Source organism: Gavia stellata, chromosome 9 (assembly GCF_030936135.1).
Source record: "Gavia stellata isolate bGavSte3 chromosome 9, bGavSte3.hap2, whole genome shotgun sequence".
In the NCBI taxonomy this organism is placed as follows: Eukaryota; Metazoa; Chordata; class Aves; order Gaviiformes; family Gaviidae; genus Gavia; species Gavia stellata.
In genome coordinates, this window is record NC_082602.1 from 17,298,217 (window position 1) to 17,322,529 (window position 24,313).

At 40.7% G+C, this 24,313-nt stretch overlaps 1 protein-coding gene across 1 annotated transcript in view; it reads right to left on the reverse strand.

Annotated features, from left to right (window-relative positions):
• VCL (vinculin) overlaps positions 1 to 22,805 on the reverse strand; it is a 62,240-nt gene extending 39,435 nt beyond the window's left edge. The window contains exon 1 of the mRNA XM_059821035.1: positions 22,545 to 22,805. Within this exon, the coding sequence (XP_059677018.1) occupies positions 22,545 to 22,712 (168 nt within the window). The 5' untranslated portion in view covers positions 22,713 to 22,805. The remainder of the gene's footprint in view (positions 1 to 22,544) is intronic.
• Positions 22,806 to 24,313: the final 1,508 nt, after the last annotated feature.

The following is a 24,313-nucleotide window of genomic DNA, read 5'->3' on the forward strand; positions in this document are numbered from 1 at the left end:
CACTAGGTTTGCTGTTGCTGTATCTATTTGAGACCACTATATACTGTGGCTATTCTAATGCTTTAGAAATCATACTTTGTTTCCTACCAACATGTCTACTAAATTAACTGGGGAGGGGCACTTTTCCTTCTTCCCACTCTCCATAGAAACAATACTATTTGACTGCTACACTTAGCTGTAAACTTAATCCCTGTGAACTCTGTAGGCTTCCGTCCCTCCTAATCACCACAAGTCAGAAATCAAGTTCAAAGTTTAAAAATTACCCCCATTTTGCTATTCAACCTAGTCTATTAGAAAAGTGTGGTTAATTACTGAGAATACACCCCACCATCCACATTCACACCACCCTTCAGGCAAAAGTAATTATGCAGAAGCTAATAAAGAAAGAGATAAAGTAAGATCTAGAGCTTTCTATACACTAGCTCTTGTGTTATACAATAGAAGTCTTTACAATTGGTAGTGGCTCTCTGAACTGTGAGATCACCAATTTGACAAAATATTTCCAGCTCCTTTGTTCACTGTATTTTCCAGCTGAATAAGCTATTCAGAAAGGCATCACAAAGCAGAAGGTCTTTAACCCAGACACTAGTTTGTGTTAAGAGCTGCCAGGCCTGCTCAAGCTAGACAAGATAGCCCTGAAAATCCCTCATCAGCTGGTGTTTAAAGATTTACTGGTTTTTGACTGAAGTTGTACTGTGCCAGTATGCATAGCACTTGCCAATTCTAATGCTGTACAGCCTTCCAGAAGCACCATTATGTCCTTTGCCAAAAACTGCATCTCACTAGTCTGGTCCTTTTCAGAGGGGCTTTACATTAGTAAATTTGCCCCAGTATTTTATTTGGTTCAAACACAGAGTCAGCCTAGCCTACATTTAGGGGGTTTTTTTAATTTATTAGTACTACACTCACAAGTAGTCACACAAATATTTATAAGTAATGAAGGGAAGAGCAGAGAGGACATTAAAGATCTTTAATTTTATGACAGGTTTCTGTCTCTCATCATCATTGTAGGTTCACTAACAGCCATACTCCCTCCTAGTACACAGTGCTGCAGTGCTGCTTTGACTCCTAAACTTCATGGCAATGCCTCAGGAGCACATTTATAAAAGTCTCTCTTATGCCCTGTTTCTTAGGACAGGGTTACATGACCCACCAGAGACTATGCCTGCTTTGTTCTAATTATTTCCACTGCAGTCATGAAACAGTTTGTTTCTCACATGTTTGTATGCACACATGCACGACATGCATGATAAAGATGACACAGAAAAGGGGTAATTTGCATAAACTTTGGATTACCCATCCTTCAGACAGAGGCTGTCACCAGGTAAAAAATGAAGAGTAATACTTTATTTCCAGAGAACCACTGGGAGAAAAACCCATTGCTTTCAGGATTTATTTCTCTTGCAGCTGTACCAATCTGCATATAGTTCAGTTTATTTAAAAAAATATTTCTAAGGATATACAGGTTTTAAAGAATGCATGAAAAATAAAGCTTACAATGGGGGAGGCAGCTTCAATTTGAAAGTCATTCTAATAATCATTATTGCTATTTTATATTGAACAGTCAGTCAGGAACAACCAAGAAACAATTTCTGCTCAAGTTACACACTTGATGCAAGTTCTTTTTAGTTTTATTAGACTGTACAAAAAGCATTTCTTCATTCAGGTGGGAAAGCAGAGGTCTCTTCTACAAGATGATATAGCTAAGTTCACTACTCAAAGAAGAATTATCAACTAATTATAGATATATATACACTGTATACGCACTTCATATATTTATACATACACATATATGGACATTCTTTGCTATGCCTAGCTAGGATCTTCAGTCTTCAAATGAAAGTAACATAGAATATGAGTAAATTCCCATTTCCATTTTTTGTGGGGAGTTTTAACCTCAAAGCTTCCCTGAAACAGTCTTTATCCTAAACCGCAAAACCAGATCATTTCTCTTCCAAGTCCACCAAAAAGCAGAAATACTCATTCCTCCAATATCCTCAGCACCATACAGCACACAGACAGGACACAAGATTTCAGGCAGTTCCCATGATGCCTCAATTAAAAAGATCCCCTACCTTTCTAGAAGAAAGGACTTTTTACCATATTTTAAGCACCAATACAGCACACACTCACTGAATCTGTTTCAACTTAAAACCTTGTGGCTCAAACAAAAGCATTTCATATTTATATAGCTATTAACCTTTCCGGAAGTTGCTCTTTGCATTTGTAGCAAAGGTATAGAGATGGAATGTAAAGAACGTACTTCACATATCATTTAACAGGCAAAGTCTCAAAACGTAAAGCCACAGTCATTACTAAAAATATACAACCCCAAGAGAGTTTTGTGGGTTTTTCCTTTTTAGCTTTGTGGTTAGGGGTTTTTTTTGTTTTGTTTCTTACTTTGTTTTAATAAGATCCGATTTCTTTAGACTGAGTTTTACATACGCTAAGCAATTTCCAGACATGCTGCAGTATAACACAAGGTAGATATTCACTCACCTCTACCTTCTTCATATTCCAATACCAAGGAAATGAAGTTTTTTTCCTTAAGGTGTAATATCTACACATTCCCTATTTCAGGCAGAAGGCTGTCAAGCTTCATGGTAATACAGAACAATTATTTGGGAAACCTGCATTTTATTTCTATCCAATAGTATACATGTGGAAAAAACAGAATTCCTACTTGGGTTTCAGATATTCTTACCTAAGATACTTTTTCCCTAACTAACTGGGAAGCAACAGTCTCCATGGAATAGAAGCTTTTAAGTAATACTAAAGTGGCCATTACCCGTGGTTCCAAAGGAACTGCGCTGGTTAGCACAGTAAAGAGACCATAACTTCTTGAACACTGTACCTGCCCAGAGCAGCACAGAGGAAGGGAAGCTCTCAAGCAAAACTTCCCAAGACCGTTTCATAGTTACAACTTCTACCCATCCACATTAATTTCTATACTTTTTGGGAGATCAGAGGCAAATCAGTTGAATCAAGATAAAGAATGAGCTACTTCCCTGCTTGCTCCCTGCTACTTAACAACAGTGAACAAGAGGCTGACAAGTCTAGAAATTTAGAGGAAATGGGACACACACAAGTCAGAGGGTATATATGGCCACTGAAAAGCCTTCTAGGAATGCAGCTAGAAGAACCAGGGGAAGATTGAGATTTCCTGCTGCTTTTGGCTTTTAATGTTGCTTGTAGGTCTCATCTACTCTTATCTGCCACTGATTAGTAGAAGATAAGTATGTTTAAAGCTTCCTGCTGGGGAGTATTTTCTCCATGGAAAAGCAAGAGGAAAACTTTCTGATCAGGCTGAGGTTTTTCCTTAAAACCAGTTTTGCAACTTTTTGCCATGTCTGCTTCTACTGCAGGAAAGACAAGACACAAGCACCCCACAAGGTCCACAAAGACACTACAAACACTCAGTAATATCTAGGTGTCTTAACTTCTAGAAGTTAAATACAACTGCATATATCATATAGAATAAAACACTCAAATATTTAAGGTGAGAGTCCAAAGTTTATTGTTTGGGGGTGGTTTTGTTTCTTTTTAAAGAAAGATTCTTCTGAATGCCTATATTGGTAATACCAATTTGACAATTTGCCAAATGCCAGAAGAGAAATTTTTCTTGCAGCTTATATGATTTCCCCAGTTAAAAAGGAAGATCTTAGAAGAATTAGTTCTTGCAATATTCCAGAAGCTAATTTAAAACATTTGTCATTTTAGCAAGGAGCCTAAGAATATTCCTGCATCATCATCCAATGAACCATACAGCCCTGGCTGTAACACTAGCAGAGCTCCAAGTTTCTCCCAAGGAATAAGCTATGGTTGAGTTTTGCTTGACAAATCTCCATACCACTCAAAGTGATCTAGTCTGTATGGCATAAGAGCAACTTAACCATAAACCATCTCACATTAAAATCCAGTTGCTGGTTTATGCATTCTTTCATGTTTTCAAGCTTCCAGGAAGTGACATGACAATGGGAGTGTGTTAAATATCACATCAGAAATTTGTTGTACATCACTGCAGTTCCATGAAGTTCTCTGCAACTTGTTTCTCAGTTTCTTTAGATGTTTGTCCTGAAAAAATAAACTGAAGTATTTGCTGTAACTCTACAATGACAGCAGTTTCTACATTGGATATCCATGTCTAGAATCCATCTCAAAACAGAGTTGCCAGTCCTTTCCCCCCCACCCTGCATTTTGAGAAAGTAAAACTGGCCTAGATTTCCAGACTATGAACAATCCATCAAGCAGAGCTAGAAGCAAGCTAAAGTTACACCAAATTTATGCCTACTCCTTGCTGGCACAGATACATTTCAGGGCAGACTAAAAAATACAACATAGGCAGAGAGAATTATATCTTCATGAAAGCATTGTGAATTCAGGTGACAGACTGAGGGAGTCTTACGCATGACAATATAAGGGAAATGATGACTGAAGTTAATGGTATCCAGTTTTGTGGTTTATACCTTTCATAGAGTTTGTCCCTCCCCACAAGGCTTGTCCATTGAAGGCCTAGAAAGCAGGTCCTTTATCTCAAACTGAGTTCAGAGACAAGTTTGTCTCAGTGGGTTCAAGACTGGCATGGGCTCATTAACTACTTCACAGTTGTTCAGTTTTCCCTTTGTGAAACAGTCATTGGAGCCAAATTACATGTAAAGCGCTTGGGAAGGAGCTCTGGCAGCTAAAGAGAAGCAAACAGGACTTAGCTATTTACCTTCATTGTTGTCAGCGACACTATTTTGATTGCAACCCATGTTCTGTTTTTATTTACAGTATCAAGCAGATCCAGTTGTTGGCATTTCAAGCTATTTCAGTCAGCTCTTTCTCTGAAATACAGCTGTTTGAGTGAATGTTGTTTTATCATGCCCTGACTCTTAGCTACCATAATCCATGTGGTAAGTGTTAGCAAAACAGAATTGCATACATCCTGGCATAGCAGCAAAGCATAAAACTTTGCCAGGTGCGAGTCAAACAGCTTTAGAGTACATCATGAAATTTCTTGGTCACGCCTAAATTTCACATGTCACTCAAAAATCATCATCAGATAACAGACAGCTTCCAGTAAAGAAAGAACTTTATGCAAACTGCGAACAGAAGAGACAAGCAATGTTGAAGTGTTTTGGAAAAATCTAAGAGAACAGGTTTATAGGTTACTCCTCATAATCTAATCCTTCTTATCCAGTAAGGCTGAAAAGAGTCAGTTATAACAAGGTACAATAATACAACTTTTTTTTTAAACACAAAATATCTTTTTCCTTCAAAGGCTCTCTTGGAAGCATTTAACAAATCAAATCTGCAATTTCTTCATCATTCCACTCTCATCTTGCTTTGAATTATAATTGGGATTGTTATGTCACTTGCAATTAGTGAGTTTAACACTGTTCTAAGAAGCTGTAAGTTTTTCTATTTATCTGTAGGGGAATAGGCCAATACAACCAGAGACTGATAAATAAGTGCAAAGAAATACGCAGCTGAATTCTCCTCCTGCTTCTAGTTTATGCCAAACAAACAATGCACATATACTACCAGTAACATCAGTCAACAGGACCACTTTTCCTTCAAGCCAGGCATGAACCTAAAAGAGCCTATCTACTTTGCCTTTCAGTTAATATGAAAGCCATATATTGGCTCCTGGTTTTCTCATGATTACTCCGGAGACTGCATTCCAGGCATAGCAAAGTGTAATTTCAAAGTCATCTGGCAATAAGTCAAGTAAATTAGAACACTCGAGCCATCTGGTACATAATAGCAGCAAACTGACCTACCTGTCTACACTGGCAATTAAGACAAATTCAATTGGCTTGAGGCTAAGGAAATCCTGCTGTCCAAGTGAAATACATATGAAACAAGAACCATATGGAAACCAAAAAGTGACATCATTTGAGTACCAAAAGACTTTTATTCACACTGCTATTGTCTACTAACTCTGTTACCAGTACAGAGCTAAGTCTTGAATGGCTTAGCTAATTACAGGACACATAACTTAATGTAAAGGAAACAAAAGCACATATGATTATGCGAGACTTTTTACAGAACTATTATAATTTGGAAATTAGTTCTTTTATCAAGAGAAGAGTTTCTTCTTCTAAACCAGTACTTCTGAGTTATAACTACCTTAAGACATTATAAGTCCATTCAAATAACATAAGTCAGCTCTGACCTTTGAGCATATAGAAAACTCACCGGGAAAAATAAGATACAGCAATTGTCCTCTACAAACGAGATTCACAGCTGCAACTAGCTACTGTTATCTTACAAGAAAGTCTAAGGAAGCACCTCGTACCAAACTGCATGCAGACTCCAAAAGCTCTTCCGGTTCATTTCCATGTACCCAGAGTTTAAGAGCACCTCTTAACATAAGATCTGTTGCAGATGTATACACAGATTAGTACTGTACTAAAAGATAACACATGTGGTATCATAGAGCTAAATTCTCTCCTTATGCAGGTGCTTGTCCGAAAAGCAAGCAACCACCCAACACCATGATGCTGCTGGTAAGTTTGTATCATCTTTGACAATTGCTAATATCTGCATGTTAGAATTTTGGTTGGTAAGGATCCCACCCTATCCCCTCCCCCAGTAACTGATATGCATCCTGTCCCCCCAGCCTTCCAAGTGTTAAGTCAAGTAGAAGTATCTAGAAAGCTTACTTAGGATTAAGGCTTTTTGATTCTGTTACTAACAGAGTCATAAAAAGTCTCACCATAAGAAGTTCATAAATCATATCAAGCGCAAGAAAGATTTCTGCCCAGATATAGCAGAGTGGCCTGTGAGAATCTGTGTTTCTAATATAGAGATAAATATTGTACTGCACAGAGTCTCTAAACCAACCCAAGTTATAGCTTCACATAGGTAGTAACAGACTTTCTCCCCAGGCTGTTTTTTACCACTCATCAGAATGACAAACGAAGTTGGAGGTGGTCTCTGTAAGAATATTATTAAATTGGTATTTCACTTATCCATATGTTGACACAGAAAATATTCAAGGAGCTGAAAAAAGAAAAGACAAATTAATATGTATTCTCTGTTACTTCTTGAGTAAGTTTCAGATGTAGAACAGTAGAGAAGTTTCTTCCTTTCAAGTTTCTAAGATTCTACTAAATCAGGTGCTAGGCAGATTTCCACTATAAATGCCTTAATTTCACTTTGATATTTAGTTAACTACAAAATCTGTTGTCACTTTTTGAGACATTTTACTTTTTTAAAACACTGCTAATTTGACAGGTATTGTTAACTACATGAGGCATTTTAATATACCACAACTGGAAATGTAGGTTGGCTACCAGACACTGAATTTTAGTATCTTTTATTTGTTATATGAAAACTTGTACTGACTTCTAAATACCAGACTGTTCAACACTGATTTTCACTCTTACACAGAAAGAAAGGTCAGCACTGCTTCCCTTATGAGCTCCCTCCTAGATCATCAGTGGTTCCAGAGTAATAAAATTTTTTCTAAGTTCAAGACAGTAACAGTTCCCTGCAGGAAGACAAAATTTATAAGCATGAGAAAGAAAAAGCAGTTTTGAACACCTCTGATAGCAGTGGGAGGAGGAATACAAATCGTCATTGATTGTAAGACACAACAAATCAGCCTAGAGACTCACTTTTAGCACCTGATAAGCACAATACATTTATCAGTAGATAAACAGAAGAATGCTCACCACCCCACCATTTACATGACACTGCGTTTTAACATATTATAAAATGTAACTATTCTGCTAAAGCCACTGTCATGAAACCACCCTTCATTCTAAGCAATTCTGAAATTCTTAGGACAATTCCAACACCACCACCTCCCACCACCTCTTCCCATGACAGGTTCAAGTTACTGAACTTGTTCTCGTCTGCCTGTCTTATTTATCTGCAGCCCGGTCAAGCGAGTATGACTTCCATTACCTTGATGGGTTACAAAAACTAAATGGGTTTAGTGCTAAACAATGTACTGAGGTAGAGAAGGAATACACAAGAGATACTACCTTAATCTATCTACTTAAGTCAACCTGCAAATGCAGGAACTAGACAGAGCTGTATCCCTCGTTGACTTCGTTTAATCCTAGTGTTTGCCTCAAGGGAAACATACTCATCTAAAATTAGCTTGATTGATAAAGTAACATTTTTCACTGAGTTTTTAATATTATATTAAAAATATCTTCGTGTCTGCACTAGTACATGGTTGAAGCAACAGAAACTCGCAGCAGTCACTTTTTGGCACAAGCCCTCCCACAGTGTTTCTTCACCAGCAAAATATGTACTAACATCATATTTCATAGTGATTATTCACCTTCTGTAGCATATTGGACAATTTGTCTTTCATAAGAGTCTCATTTACTTGACTAACAGTTAATTCAAGTGTACAGTAAATTAATGGTGTAAGTCACTGCTCACACGTTAAATAGAACGTCTTAATTTGCTACAACAATATTTAGTTACATTAATAAGAATAAGGACTAGAAATGGTGGGCTGTTTTCCAGGGGACAGTGCTCATTTACAGCACCATTAAAAACTTAATATTAGTTTGACACTCTTAACTGATTTTTTCCCAGCTTGATTTTTGCCTTCAGCGCTTGTGACCACTTATATCAGCTCTGCAAGAAATTCAGCATGTAGAAGACAACCCACTTATGTGCAGAGTCATCACAAAGAATTTGCAAACTATTACAAAGTAGCCACTCAGTAGAAATAACTGATAGAGGATATTAAAAATCAAAGAAATGTCTGTTCCGAGTTAGATGAAGACTTACTCTGCTGTTTAAATTAGTTTTTAATAAAACTTGCTGTGCAGTCAAATAACAAACTACTTTTCACATCCAAAAAGGCTTTAAAAACAATTACTTTCAACAGCATTTGCTATTTATTTCTTGACTCAAACTGAGAAAATTATTCTTTGAAGAGGTTTAAGTGATAAAGGCTAATAAAGTATAGCACAGCAGCAGACATTACCAATGTAGTCAGAATCTTCTACTACAGGATGACATAACCAATAGGAGTGGTATAATCTAACTAATTTCTAGTTGTCAGTGGTTCTTTTGGGTAATTAGGTCTGTAGAATAAATTAAATCATCAAAATTCTCACTCAGAACAACTATTGACTTCCATGCCATCTTGAGTAGCATCTACTCTTAACCACTTTTACAGTCTACATTCAGCCATTAAAACCTGTTTCCACCCAAAACAGTGCTGGAGCCAGCCTACTTTAAACCAAAGCTTAGGTCTAACATTAATATACATTACATTCTACTTCTCTGTGTTCACCCAGTTAAAGCATTATGAAAGCATTACTCTTGCAGTCCTTACTAGAAAGCTTAGTTCACATAATATTGAAACCTGTAGGACTTTTCTTTGTACCAATGGATTTGTTTGGCTCTTACTGTAGACAGTAGCATATGAACATGCTTGATGGGATGGACAGACTCTCTCAGTGTAGCTCTGTAATATGAAGCTACTACTATTCTCAATTGAAACAAAGGGGGAAGATTAGGTACTGTAAGCAAGCAACTTTAAGGTTACAATCCAGTACATACAAGTATCTAAGCTAAAACGGCTTATTTTATTAAGTTCCCATGACTGGCAAAGCTGGCTGAAGTCTAGCTTCACCTCTTGCATACAAAAGGAATAATCCTAGTCACTGTTAGGTTTGAAGTTGTACAGAATTAAGCCTCTATAAACTTGGCTTAAAAATTAATCTTTAAATCTGAAACTGAATCACAAGGAGATATCAGAAGATTCAACTTCTTTAAACCAGAAGTTTTTTCACTGGAATTTGTTAGCATTTTAGAGCTCCATTGTGCCATGGGCTGTACAAATACATAATATTATGCAGTCCACATATATCAGCAGACCATTGCTGTCTCACATTAGAAGAACTTTGACAAAATCAACTCCGCATTAGAATAAGGATATTAAAGCGCTACCAACACTTGATAGTATATAATTGCTACCACTTTGAGAAGTTATAGGTACCATTTTTAACTGTTTAAATCCTTTTATAAGTTTAATAGAAATTAATGAAAAATCCTTTAAATCTTTGTAAGGTAAACACATTTAGAGATGTAGTTCCTTTACCTGCTACAAGAATGCGGTTGAAAAGAGAAACAGCAGTATTGCTGCATATCTGACTAAAAGCATCTCCTATAACAGGAAGCTACACTTGTTCCCAACAACATTTTGTCCTATTTGAGGAAGTTGCTCCAAATTTAAAAGCAATGGAAGAGAAGAGAACCACTCTGCTGAGCACCATTATACTATATGAAACAGAAATACAAGTTTTGGGGCCAGCTAACTAGCTGTCTGGAAAGCCTGTCTGAAGAGAGGTATTACACCCAATTGTGAAAGCAGAAGCTAGATCCATCAAGTTTACAAACCCCCTCATGGCTTACTTCCTCCATTGCCACACAGTAACAAGGTTAGCTATCAGCATCACCAAAATATTTAAAACTAGTAAGCCATGTGCAGGAAAGTTTGCTCTTTGCAAGAAAAAAGTGCAAGACAACTCTGTAAAAATCTGCCACAACAAAGGCTAAGCAACAACTGTTTGTAGCAGTTAGTAACTGCTTCAGGGTTGTAAAACCTCTTCACTATTTCACTATCCTGAGTAGTTGGAACACAGGTCAGAGACCTCAACTGCCCCCCCTTCCAGATTGTCAGAGCAAAATTGTTATGCCAGACATTAGCTTGCAATTGAGAGATAAAACACTTGATATTCTATAGCTTTGAACTACGATAATCACTGATGTCAAGCTGGGAAGATAAAAAATAATCAGATCAACAGAAAAATACATTCCTTCCTGCTACATGGGGGGTGGGCTGGGCTCAGCTGGTCTGACAGCTCAAGTGCCAGTGGAGTCTAGTCAGAGACCTAAGGAATGCAGGTTTTGTCCAGCATTAACTTAAGAGAAGTAAAATGAATTCTATGCTATTACCCTTTTTTTTTCAGGGAAAGATTGAAGTCAAGCTGAAACCCAACTAAAATTTACTGACGTTCCTATTCTTCCCACTCCCCACCTTTTTTTTTTTTGAGAAAAAGGGAACTTTTTATAAGCATGACAAAGAATCAAGCAGCACTTCTTCAGTTGCTACAGTTAAGTCAGTTGTTTGGCAGTTACTAGCCCTTCACAATCAAATTTTTTTGTCATTCTATCAGGGCAAGCTAAATAAAGTGACCTTTTCACCACTACTCTGGAGTTCGAGAGAAACTCCATTTGTTTATCTCTGTTATTCAGCACAACTATTATGCGGTAAAAGCTGCAAAGACAGCAGGGCTTTTTAAAGTGATTTTTAATGTAGTCTAACAAACACTAGTCAGTTTACTAACTTGTTCTCTTACCTAAAACCTCTTAAAAGTTATGCAGTAATTTAAGAGTGTTTTTACACTTGAGAATAAATTTTATTGCAAGTATTGAGTGGTTTTATGACCTTTTTGTAACCAAATCAGCTTTAAGACTTAGCTGAAGGATATTTAGACACATGGACACACATTCGGAGGCTGAAATGGGAAACATCTTTTGAGATCAATCTTGAGCAAAGTTACAAAAAAGTAAGATTTTTAAAAGCAAGTAGATAACCAAAAAAGTAACCTTCCCAGTAACTTCTGAGTGGATGCTTGAAGCAGCACTTTTTATAGTGATAACACTTAAGATAAACATCCAGTACATGACACACTTCAGTATTAAAAACCTCTCCTAAGCAAGCTTAGATGACTACATGGATATATGTTAGCAACTGACAAGGTTTCCACAGAGTTTAAATAGGATAAAATATTATCCAATAAAAGAACATGCCAGCTTGCATACAGCTAAACCTTGGCACTAATTGTTTCATTCAGTCATGCACTACTATATCCCATTTTGAGATTAACAGTTTAACCTATCTGTGCATAGGCAACAAATGATATTTTACTTGTAAATGAGAAGTCAACTTTTTCAAAACCTAACCAAATTTGTGGTCACCAGGAACCAAATCCACCCAAAAACTCTTGCAGCTTACAAGTTATCTGGCTGTCATATGTACTGTCAGTCTGGTTGAAGACTGCTTCTGCTCCTTCCAAGGAAGTATTGTGCAGGCAAACAAAACAAGGCCTGCATAAGAAAAGAAAGTTTTATTAATGCTTCCCTCCTCAAAAACAGCTGCAATATGCAGCCTCCTCTAAACTCAGGAAAAGGTTTGAAGACAGCAGAGGAAGCAACTCAGCTGGAATAACTGAAGTTCCAGATGACAGCTTTTAATAGCTTCCCTGCTTGACAGGAGGAATCTTCAGACTCTTCTGCAGCTGAAGAGCTGATATTCAGAAAATGGCTGAAAGACTAAAATGGGCAAGGAAGTTGATATGGACTTTCTTGGTTCAGCATTTAATAAGCTTCACATTTTGATACACCTGCTCCTTACATTATATAGCAACTATTTGATGAGAATTTAAAAAAATGAAAGACTGAAGAGAACAGTCATTACTGTTTGCCAGCACACAATGCCTTAGCTAAGGTGACACTTGTGACTTACCCAGCAGAGGCCAGAGCGCTCGTCATCAATTCAGGGGTTACAGAAATAACCATCATCTCATACTGCTACTTTGGCACTTCTGTGACTACACCTGTTAAAGAAATTATATTCTTGTGCACGCTTCAGCATTTAAGGAGGGACTGGCTTGTCTCTGTAGCTCATGCAAAGACTCAGCTACTAAAATGCAGTTCAAGTTTAATACCATTATACTTTGCTATTCCCACAAACAGAAGATAAACATTGAAAAGAACAGTCTTGTACTGCCATCAGTGTGTCCATTAAAAAGAAGAGACAAAAGCAGTCTTTTCCATCACCTACTTTAAAAAGATGCAATGCTGGATAAACACCATCACAAGAATATCAAGTACTCCTGAATATCCTCATGAACTGCAAATGCATTTACATTCATTACAGAACAAGGCTTTCGGTCTTTGCCCACTGCTAACCCGAACTGAGACTGCCTTGAAATAATCTGTACCTTTTAGGACAGTTAAAAGTTTAGACAATTTTGGAATTACCATACAGGGTTTACTGTATCCTAACCAAGTGAATGAAAACTGTCACAACTGTAGTTTGCAGAGCAATGAGGCCAGAACAGTTGCAGCATACCCAGACATTTTAAGCCACATACACGAAGATACCTGAGCATTAAGCCTGTAAAACTACCCAAAGCAGTACTTTTTCTTAGTTCTGTTATTTGGCATTTTGTTTATGCACCATATTTACCTGAGGACCAGGTATGACAGTGGCTCAAGTCAAACCTTCTTAGGCCATCACAGAAAATCAGTTTAATATGAAAATTGCTTACCTCCACTGCAATGAGGAATACTGTACTTTTACACACTGTAAGCTCTAAATACCATCCTTCATTAGTAGATAGATACAGATTGAGAAGCCAAAGAGAGAAGGCACTCTGCTGTAAGAAACAAGGAAGAACTGGTTGGGAATGCAAAGATCAGGTGCAACCTTAGCTGCAGTGACCATGAGATGGTGGAATTCAGAATCCTGAAAGGAAGAAACATGACAAATCAGACCCTGGGCTTCAGAGGAACAGACTTGGCCTCTTCAGGGACCTGCGTGGAGAAATCCCATGAGATACAGTCTTGGAAAGAAGAGAGGTTCTGGAAAGCTGGTTGATTTTCAAGGATCACCTCACTCAGGATGGTTCACCCTGATGAGCAGGAAGCTAAGCAAAGGTGGCAGGAGGACTGCCTAGATGAACAGAATGCTCCTGACAAAGCCGACATGGGAAGTAGGCACACAGAGGTAGATGCATGGACAGGTGACTCAGGAGGAATACAGAGATGCTACCTGAGCATGCATGCAGGGATGGGGTCCATCCCCAAGTCTATCTAGAGTTCTATGTGGTGAGGGAGACGAAGGACAACAAAAATGCTTGTTTAAGTACAGCAGCAGAAAAATGAAGACTAGGCAAGATGCGGGCACACTGCTGAATAGGTGGGGGGCCTGGTGACAACACAGAAGAGGCCAGAGTACTCAATACCTTCTTTACCACAATCCTTACTGAGAACATCTGCCTTCAGCAATCCCAGGTCCCCAAGACACACTGAAAGTTTGGCACAAGGAAAACTTACCTTCAGTGAAAGAAGATCAGGTTACAGTCGCTATTCTGTGGGTGTAACCACTGACGGAAAATGCAATGCGGTTATTACAAAAGGTCTCTTCATAAGAATTCTAAGCCAACAGCAACAAGACACACAAGTTTTCTACAGGAACAGCTTGTTTCTGTTCTCCATTCTTTACTGGAGAACACTGACATTAATCATCAGTTTCCTACCCTACCCATGAAGTCAGGGTACTGGGAAACTGTTCCAACACATGTTCTCTCAGTGAGAGAAAGAGTTAATGACCATCATCATTTAAGAGTCTATACGAGCTGACAGTTTCAGTAATCATGGAAAGCCTTTGGGAGTTGAGGGGTTTTTTTTTTCCTTCTTCCCTTTTCAACAACCAGTATTGTTATCCATTGATCATTATTCATAATGTAAATAATTATTCTGAAGCATCAGAAGATTATTTACTTCAGAATAAGGTATTTGTTCAGCATGTTTTCACAGAAAACTTTGGTTCTAGTCTCAGGATAAGAGCAAGTAGAAGTCATACCTCAGTAGACTTGAATTATTAGGCAAAGTAAACAAAGGATAGGTTTGTCCCCTCCACTGATTCTCTATCCAGTTTTTTATATTCTTACAAATGCACTAGGGCCTGAAATTACTACAGAGACTAACTAGACCTACTTCCAAACATTATGCACATAGAGTTCCGCCCCCCACCCCCAATTCAGTTTTGAGCTGCTAGGCTCATGTTTTGAGGAGATGCTTATTGGTGAAATATTTGTAACTGAAAAGAAGATCCAGCCTTTATCATTTCATCTCTCCATGCAGCAAGTCATCCTGTATTCACAAAGTGTCTTCTGAAATGCAGATAGTTGGAATAACCATTCATCTAAGGTGCATTTCCATGCATCAACACAAGTTGGTTACTTCAGGCTCCAATTACAGGACATTATTTAGGGTTAATTCTCTCTTGCCTGATGTCATAAAAATTAAGGAAGAAATTATACAATTAAACATTACAATTAATTTAGTGGATTCACTTAGAACAGTTACATAGTTACAGAGAATATACTTTAGTGTTCAACTTAGATAACAATGCTCCCTAGTAAGAGCTCCTATTGCTGTGTTTAAAGATAAATGCCAGGAAGGATATCATTTTGCAGGCATTAAGAACCATGTCTGCAGATGCAAATTCTGTATCAAGAATTGCTTTTCAGCATTTGACTGAGGAAGTGACAGAATAGAATTTGTGTCACTGAAGAAAAAAAAAACATTACACTGCAATGTTTAAGGTATAGTTTGCCAGTCTGACTTGCTTTTCAGAGTAACAAATGGCAGCAGAAAATGGATATTAATAACAGTAGATACTTTGAGTTCATATTTGAAGTGAAAAAACACAAAGCCGGTAAGACTTAGTAAAACAACGCGGTCAGAAACAAGAGCTTAGGAACAACACATACAAGCTGTACAACAGAAGTAGGGATAAAAAGCTAGTCTTAGCTATATGTGAAGCCACTACCAAAATTAAGCTGTACTCAAGGCAAGGACTGACTAAGATTGGCCTATTCTTTCCTTTGGAAAAGTAATCGGCCAAAAAGTGTCATTTGGCTTTTATTTAAGAATTCTAGCAGACTTGGAACAAGAAACATATCCTAGCATTTGCAACAACCAGTTAGTGATTTCAGTCATCATTTCCAGTAACTAGTATTAACACCACATGTTTGCTAATACATCTTTAAAACCACTGCTTGGTTCACCCCACCCAGTTCTCTCAAAGACTTGCTTCATCAATCCAAATTTCAACTATATTGGGAAAGGGACAACACCTGTAAATTACCCTGCTTATGCTCTGAAGCTACGTATTTCTAAGTGCAAAACATACTGAACTGTGTTTTATTTGGTTTGTTGTTTTATTAAAATATAAAAGAATTCCACATCTACAGTCCAATACTACCATATCGAGAGTATCTTCTTGTTTCAAAGCACAAAGCAAAATTACAGGACACTCTAAAGTAACAAGAAGTCAGGAACAAGAAGAAATTGCTAAACATTCGCCCTTAATATGGATTTAACAACTCCTCCCTCACTGGTGTAATTCACTTATGCAGCAGAAAGCATATTTCAAGTTTTCCAGAGCAGGAGTGGTATACACCATATTGTTGGCATATGGAATTTTTTAGTCCAACTGCCACTTTAAGGTTATCCATTCCACAATAATATTCTCAGGTTTTATGCCCAAAAAGCAAGCTGCATGTAATTACTAATGGAGGCATTTACCATCTCTATGCACATTTAAAGGAACAGAGAACAAAAGATTCCTTTTAAAGCTGATGGAATAGACTGGTATAAATTAAGTCTCCAAACACAATAATAGAACAAAGACTATTCCATTCAAATCAGAAGCTGATTTATCACTTAATGTAAAGACAACTCCTAACAGATAAAAGCAAGAAAGAAGTTTATGATGTGCTTTTGTTATTACAGAGTTGCTTTCTGTCTGATTAATCATTAATCACTCTTCCCCCTGTCCCTTCCGTGCACACACCCTAATGGGTTTTATCCACTTCCTTGGAGCATATGGCCACAGTTCCCACAATATGGTAAATTACCCCAAAGAAATGGCAGGTACATTGAAGTAGAACATTCCATTTCAAACAAGAAAGAAATTTTTATTATTTGAAAAACATTCTCTCTGCTAACACTATTCACAAGTTTCTACTACACATAGACAAGACCTAGAAACCTATAATGGAAAGACTTACTCTCTGATGAGATCAGAGCTCTTCTAGTACTCTCATTCACTTGTCACTAAGTTTTCAAGTTCTGTAGAGTTCAGATGAGCTGCTGTAACAACCCATTTCTTTCAGCTTAAAGATATTCCAATACAATAAACTGGAGGTGGGGAGGCACAGATCTATACATATCCCATGACAAGTTAAATGTCAAGAAAAAATTCAGAAAGTTACTACAACCCCTTGAGAGCCATCTTTTGTGCTGTGCAGAAAATTCCGCAAGGGAAAAGCTTACATTTTTCCTTTATTTTCTATCCTTTTCCAAGATGCAATATTTATGTAAGCTAATTTTTCTCTCAAAAAAGAGAAACACTAAGCTGTCCTCAACAGCTCACTCCTCTCTTGTATACCCCGAGATACAGCCAAGTCAGCTACGCCAGAAGAAAACATAAGGATGAGGAAGCTGTTTTACCATCCACTTTCCACAACAGTCAGACCATTTCTCTTCATTCTAAGTGTTCAGCCCTGTATTTGACTTCTGCTGCAATCATGACAAGGCTTTCAAGGCAGGCTGCATTTGTCATTAATTCATTTGTATGAGTGATTTCCAAGCTGATGGTTTTTCCAAGCTGGTGGTTTGCAGGTGTTGGTAGGCAATTCATAGCCTGTCCAGGGAAAATGCACAGCTCTTTCTGCATGACCCTGCAACTTCTCACTTGACAGAGGGCCATGGATACGCACCCAGAACATGAGAATTGATTCAGGTAATTACTACTTAATTCACTAGGATGAGATAGGACAGCTGCTATAGCTACACCAAATGCACCTCTTTCACAGTTGAGTTTTTCGTTTGGTTTATTTCAAACTTGATGTCACTGCCTAAGTACAGGTATAAAAGTTCACCTGTTTTGTGAGTAATCTGTGTGGTTTTAGTTGTGGTGGGCTTCAGCTGGTGGTAGTTTAGAGACTGACCTCACAACTTTAGGAAGTGACAAAAACCTCTTACACAAATGACTGTTTGACCCAGTGCTGTAGGGTTTTGTTCTCATTAAGTACAACCTCCAGTTAAGTTTAATCTTACTCTAGACTGCATTTATTTACTTTTAAAAATAGTGCTTAAAAGCTAAGGGACCCTTACTGATGATTAGCCTGACCTGCTAGTTGTGGTTGGTGCCTCAGATGCAGAAAGATGTCAGTATAGTTTCATAAGCCTCCAAACCTCAGTAGGCAAATAAAGGCATATCACAACATCCACCAAGATTACATTCTTGAGAAATGTGATAGTTAACAATTTAATAGAGTAAAGCAATTTTCCCCCATAAAAAATAATGTAATAGAAAGCAGATGCATGCAGACTTATGAAACATACAGATTCAAATACAAAAGGACAGCACCTATAGCATGGACAATGGAAAGGCAGAAGCTGCATCATCACCTAGACAAATGCTGGCCTTTCGGAGCAGATCTCTGTTCCGAAAGATGACAGCCACTTTGTTTGTGACCTTAAGTGTCTTACAAATCTTTCATTCTGAGCATTGTACACCAGTGTCACTTTCCTCAGATGGCTCAAGCTCAGTCAAAATCAAGGACAGAAAGACAGGGTAATGGTCAGGCATTTGGTCTCAGGTAAAGCAGATCAGACCTTTCAGAGCATTGACCTGGTTCAACAACCCAGCCTCTGAAAAGCCAGCATCTCCTTGAGTTGCTGATCCTGCTCCAGTATTTAAGTTACATGTACTTAAGTCCCCTCTCAGGTTCCCCTCTATTACCTTGATTCTCATGCACAGAATTACTCCCGTATCTGTCAAACTCAGCAGCTTCACCCATGCTACTATAGGCATTTGGCAGAGCAGCAGCCACTCTGCCCTGAAGCAGTTCTGTCCGAAACCACTGTGGAGAAAAGTGACAAGAGTGGGCTATGCCTGCATCAACAGAAAGCCAAGAATCTGTACAACAAAGTAAGTGAATGGAGTTTCAAATATTAGAGTAGAATTTGCTTTCTCTGTTTGGCAGTAATAACATTACTCTGAACATAAATGTTTGTAAATTCACTACTGCAAAGTAGAGATTTTTCTCCTCCATGAAGTTATTTTATATAATGCCTGTGATAGGTTTAAGTTTTCTGTATCACCATTAGCAATCTTTGATAAAAATCTCTCTTCTTAAAAATAGGCTAAAAGTTTCATGAATGTTTTATTTAAAAAAAGAAAACCACCATATGGTTAATTTCCTCTCAGTGAAGTTTGACCAGCTAGAATTCTGAATTCTATTTCACTGCCCACTAAACTTACACTATATTTAGCAAGCTTCAAATTATTCCCTACCTATTGCGCTTGACTGTTTTCCCCCCCAACCAATTCTGTTGTCTTCCAGTGTTACATCTTTAGCTACAAGAAATACAAAACCAAACCCCAACCCTCCCATAAGAGGCACATATCCACTCCAAATATCAGCCAATAAAAACATTAGTACCTTCAGTTAAAAAAAGGACTGATTTAGTACATTATTTATCTTGTGATATTAACCTGAAAGCTCTCCCTCAAATTCTTGACTCCAGTCAAAGGTTATTTTTGTGCAAAAAAGCTTTGCCACTTACCTCTACATGCAAAATTTTTGCATGGGCAACATGTACCTTATCTCACAGTTAAGAAACTTCATCAAATTACTTCAAAACAATTTGAGTATTGTTCTGCAAAATCTATCCCCTAACAGAATATTCAAGGCACAGTAGAATCAAACTGTTACATGTTGGGAACTAACACAGAAGTGCATAATACTAAGTCTTTGGTATTTGCCATGGGAAAGAGACTAACTTGTAAAGATTTAATTATTTATTAACTTCAACAATGACTTGGACTTTCTCTTACCTAGGATTACTTTACAATTAGGTTCTTGCAAGAAAGCATCCCTACAGTGGGTGGTGTTGGGTATGCAAACCTTACATTAAAAAACCACAAAACTTAAGGTGGCTTCAGGCAAACCTTAAAATACAGCACATCCATTTCTGACAGAAAATACAGAAATGCATGCTGAATAGCAAATTGAAGGAAAAAGTCTCACATAGAGGTCTGTAGTCAAGCTATGTAGGAGAATGACTCCCTTTCAAATCATCTAATAGTCTTAAATTAAGACTCTCATATGTATCAACCTCTGTTCCATCTTGGAGATAGTACATTGCATTAACTCCATCTCAGTAATGTCAACAAAATAGACTTTTAAGTTATTGCATGTGGTTCCTTCCTCATAGCCATTTCTGATTTCCTAGCCCACTTCCCCTAGGCCTTGCACAAGAATGGGTCTCGGCACTTCCAACACTTCTACTGGCAGTTACTTACAGATGCAATAGTTACATGAATTAAATATTGCACCTTATGGTGCAATAGTGGAGTCCTTAGGGTCCAAAAGTGGAGTCCTTACTATACACCGGGGAGCAAGAGAATGGTGCTGCCATGTATGACAAGTTACCATTGAAAAACTTATCCGCTGGTCAGTACTTACTATCATGTACGCTTTGTGATACTCATGCTACACAAAGAACCCTCAGCAGATAGAAAGCAACACAGAGAGCTAGCAGCTACATTACTGTCTTGGTTATACTAACAATTCCATCTTTGCTGTCACCTGTGAAGCCACCAGAAGGCTCGCAATTAGATAATCTGTCTGCACAAATATTCCTGCTCCTGTGAAACTGCAGTTTCACAAATCATCTTTACACTTCAAAATGATGCACTGAAAACACAGCTCCAGACAGGAAACAGGACTTTAATTCTGTATTTTTCCTAATGTAATCAAAGCTGTATTTTACCAGATCAGGACACCTTCCTTGTAAGTACCACCTCAGATTAAGCCACTGCTATTTGCTCTTTGTGAATTAACACAGAAAAAAATAGTTCAACAGTCTTTCCTTTTATCTAGCTAGCAGGCAAGAAAAGAAAACCAGACGCTTTCAAAACAGTCCAAAATGAAAGAAGAGCTGGCATTAGCAAGCTGCAGAAAGAAAGTAATTCTGTTTCTGTATTTCTCTAATAAATGCTACTTTATCAGATTAGGTTTCTTTGGGGGGGGTAAGGGGGTGGGAGGGGTGTATCACTGTATCACAACCCAGTGGTACAGGCTAAGCTCAGAGAGGCAAAGCATAATTCTAAAGTCTTCCTTTCAAGGAAAAGTATTTCATACACTCAGACTTCACACTCTTACAGCCAATATACCTATTACATCAGTTCATGGCTGTAGACTGATTGTTCTTCATAAAAACAAGAGTTTCAGCTAAAGTCAGCAAGAAGCACAAGCATTCCAGACAGTACATCCTGTAAAATTCATGGAGGCACAGGGACCAAGAGTTGCAGTTACACTGTAGTGAACTGCAAAACTTTAAAGTGGCAAGTTATTCTAGCAGTAGCAAGTACTACAGGCTGAAATCTGATAAACGCATCCCATATGTTAGTTATCTTGACAGCTTCTTATATCTACAAGCCTCACGATTTCAGTGTGTTAATACATCAGTTAACAGTGACACAATATTTTAACTGTATTTAACTATTCCATTTTAAGGTAACGTTTGCTGGCAAGGCATACCACTTGCCACAAATTACTTCAGAATTTTACAGGATTCAAAGTGAGCAAGTAACATCTGGCATTCAAAAGTTAACTCAGAGTATCTGTAAATGAACTTAACAGAAGTGTAAGGTAAGCATTACCAGGTAATCCTTCACGAAAAAGAGGAGTATGCAACATCGCAGTGCTTTCTAGGTCAAACAACACATTTCTGCCTTGCAACAGTTTGCTATTCTTTGATGCAGTTAGTTAGGAAAAGTACTAATACAACTAAAACATTTCAAATGCATTAGTCATTTGCACTTGTCAGACTGAAATGCCCGTATTTATAATACTCACATCTTAAAGAGACATGCTATGTATAGCTGCTTTCAAGAAGTCGAGAAGTTCAAGCCGATTTCCAGTCACCTTTAGCTTCCCACAAGCAAACAGTAACTCACACCCGAGGCTATGTAAAACAGAACAAACTACAACTCCAAACTTTGCCTAGAAACCACAGGTCTGTCCCTCCGCGGCTCCTGCGCTGATAACGAACTGCCAGCCTTCACCAATACCAAAATCAGTATCAAATGCCTTGGAGGTTTGGGGTTTGGTTTTTGTTTTTTAGGATAGGGTCACCCTAAGTAAGTGTTTCGCCTTTTATAGTGCATACACTTAAAACAGGAGTTTCCAAGACCGCGTATCAGAGACATCTGTGAGACATTTCAGGGTGCACTCCGCACTGAGTGGAGAGGACGGTATAAACAGCAACAGTTACAGCACTTCAACGTGATGTTGTCCCTCGGGTGGGGAAAAGGCAGACTTCTTCAGCCATTAAGATGGTGAAGAACTCGCTGTTCCGGACAACGCATTGCTCTCCAGCACGGCTCGCCCAGCTCCGTCGCCGGCCGGGGCGGGAACAGCCGAAGGCGGCTTCCAGACAGGAGCCGCAGAGGTCCAGAAAGCCTCCCAACTTAACCCCTTCCCCTCCCCAGCCTCGGCCACTGCTACCGGCGGGACCGCCGGGGAAGCCGCTCCGTTACAGGGCGCCGGTCGGACGGCCAACGGCCGGGGACGGGGCGGGGGAGCCCGCGCACCTGTGCGCGACAGGCCGGGGCGGCCGGGCGCCCCTCGAAGTTGGCCGCGGCGGCCGAAGTTGCTCCCGAGAGGAGGAGCGGAGGAGGCGGGCCGGCCGCCGCTACTCACCCGCACCAGGTTGCTGACAGCGGCCTGCACGGCCGACACGGGGGCGGTGAGGTCCGGAATGGCCTTGCCGTCCACCTCCCCCTCCTCATGCATGATGACCAGGTGGGAGATCTGCTGGGCCACCGGCTCCAGGATGCTCTCGATGGTGCGCGTATGGAAGACGGGCATGGCGGCGGCGGGGCGGGGGACCGGGGCCCGAAGTCCGCACAAACTCCTAGCAAACTCTGTCCCTGCGGGCTGGCGCCCCACAGAGAAAGCGGCGGCCTCCCCGCAGGAGGAAAAATGAGGAAGGAGAGAAAAAACAAACGACCACTCGGACCTCCCCTCGCCCCTCAACGGACTGCAGCAGCCCGGAGAAGCGGCTCGCGGAGGCGGGACTCGAACTCGCCGCCCTCCTGCCTCCGCCTGGCAGCGCCCACCCCGCACTGGCACCGCTCCTCGGCCAGGCGGCGGCTTTTCAACCACCACAACCTACCCCTCCCACGCTTTCCCGCCCCCTCGGCCGCCCTCGCCCAATGGCCGAGACGGGACCGCCGCTCCCAGTGGCGCAACGCCACGTCCATCAACATTCCAGAGCCTGCCTGCCTGCCTGCCTCCCTCCCTCTCCGCCCCCCCGCCTTTACCGCACCACCCGCCTTTCCAACCAAGCTTGGTTGCGCGGGCGCTGGTTTCCCAGCGTTGGGATGACGTCAGACGTTCTCGTGTCCATATAAGGAGACGATTAAGGCCGGGGTGCCGGGATAGTGGCTGAGGGAGAGGGCGATGAGGGGGGTGGCGGGATTCCTGTGCCACGCCCTGCTGGCGGCAGAAGTTTGGTCCTTTGGGCTGAGGCAAGCTCGCCCGCTGGGGTGCGTGTGGCTGGGTATAACTGGGAAGGGGGTGGCCGAGGGGAGGTGGCGCCCCTCGCCCGCTCCCCCCTGTTCCTAGTCGCTGTTTTGGGTGGCTTGCCGCGGGGAGCGCTCGCCACCCTGCTGCCGCGACCTGTTCCCCCCGCGCAGGCTGCCGCCCTCACGCGCCCCCCCCCCCCCCGCGCACGGGCGCGCGCTCTCCCCACAGCTCTCTCCGCAGAGCGTCCGCAGCCGGCCCGGCCCGCCCCAGGCGCTGTCCCAACCGCTTCCGCCCCCGCTGAGGAGAAGAGGCGGGGGGGGGAGGGAGGGGCGGCTTCCCGCCCGCGCTGGCCTGAGGGGGAGAGAGGGGAGGGGTGACCCCGCTCCCCGCCGGCCGCTCCTCTGAGGCTGAGGGGACGCGGCGGGACAGCGGCCGCCGCCCCGGCAGCGCTCGGTCGGGAGAGCTGTTAGGCGGCCCGCTGCCTGGGGTCGGTGCTGGGCGGCGGCGGGGCGCTGAGGCGGCGGCGGGCCGGGAGCGCCAAGTAGGGGAAAGTGAATCGCGACTTACGGTTTTTACCGTTATAATCTCTGGTGATAGCAGCGGCCCGGGCGGGAGCTCGTTTACATACATTTAGGTGAGCGACACGATTTTGGGAGAAGGAATACAAACCGTAGCCAGAGAGTAACGTAAACTCCCGCTTTCCCGCAGCGCTGATGTTGGACCACGGCGGCCGGTGGCTGCTCCGCCGGGAGGGAGTGAAGTGCCGGGGCCCCGCTGCTCGGTACTGGGGGGCGGCCTGCTTCGCCTGCCACCAACGGTCAGCGGCCCGCTCCCCGCCACCTTACAGCGTTGTTAGTTACAAGAGTGCTGTCCTGAGGCCTGCAAATACCACTGCCAGCCTTAATAAAACTTAGGGTGTGAGCTCATTTAGAGTGCTATGT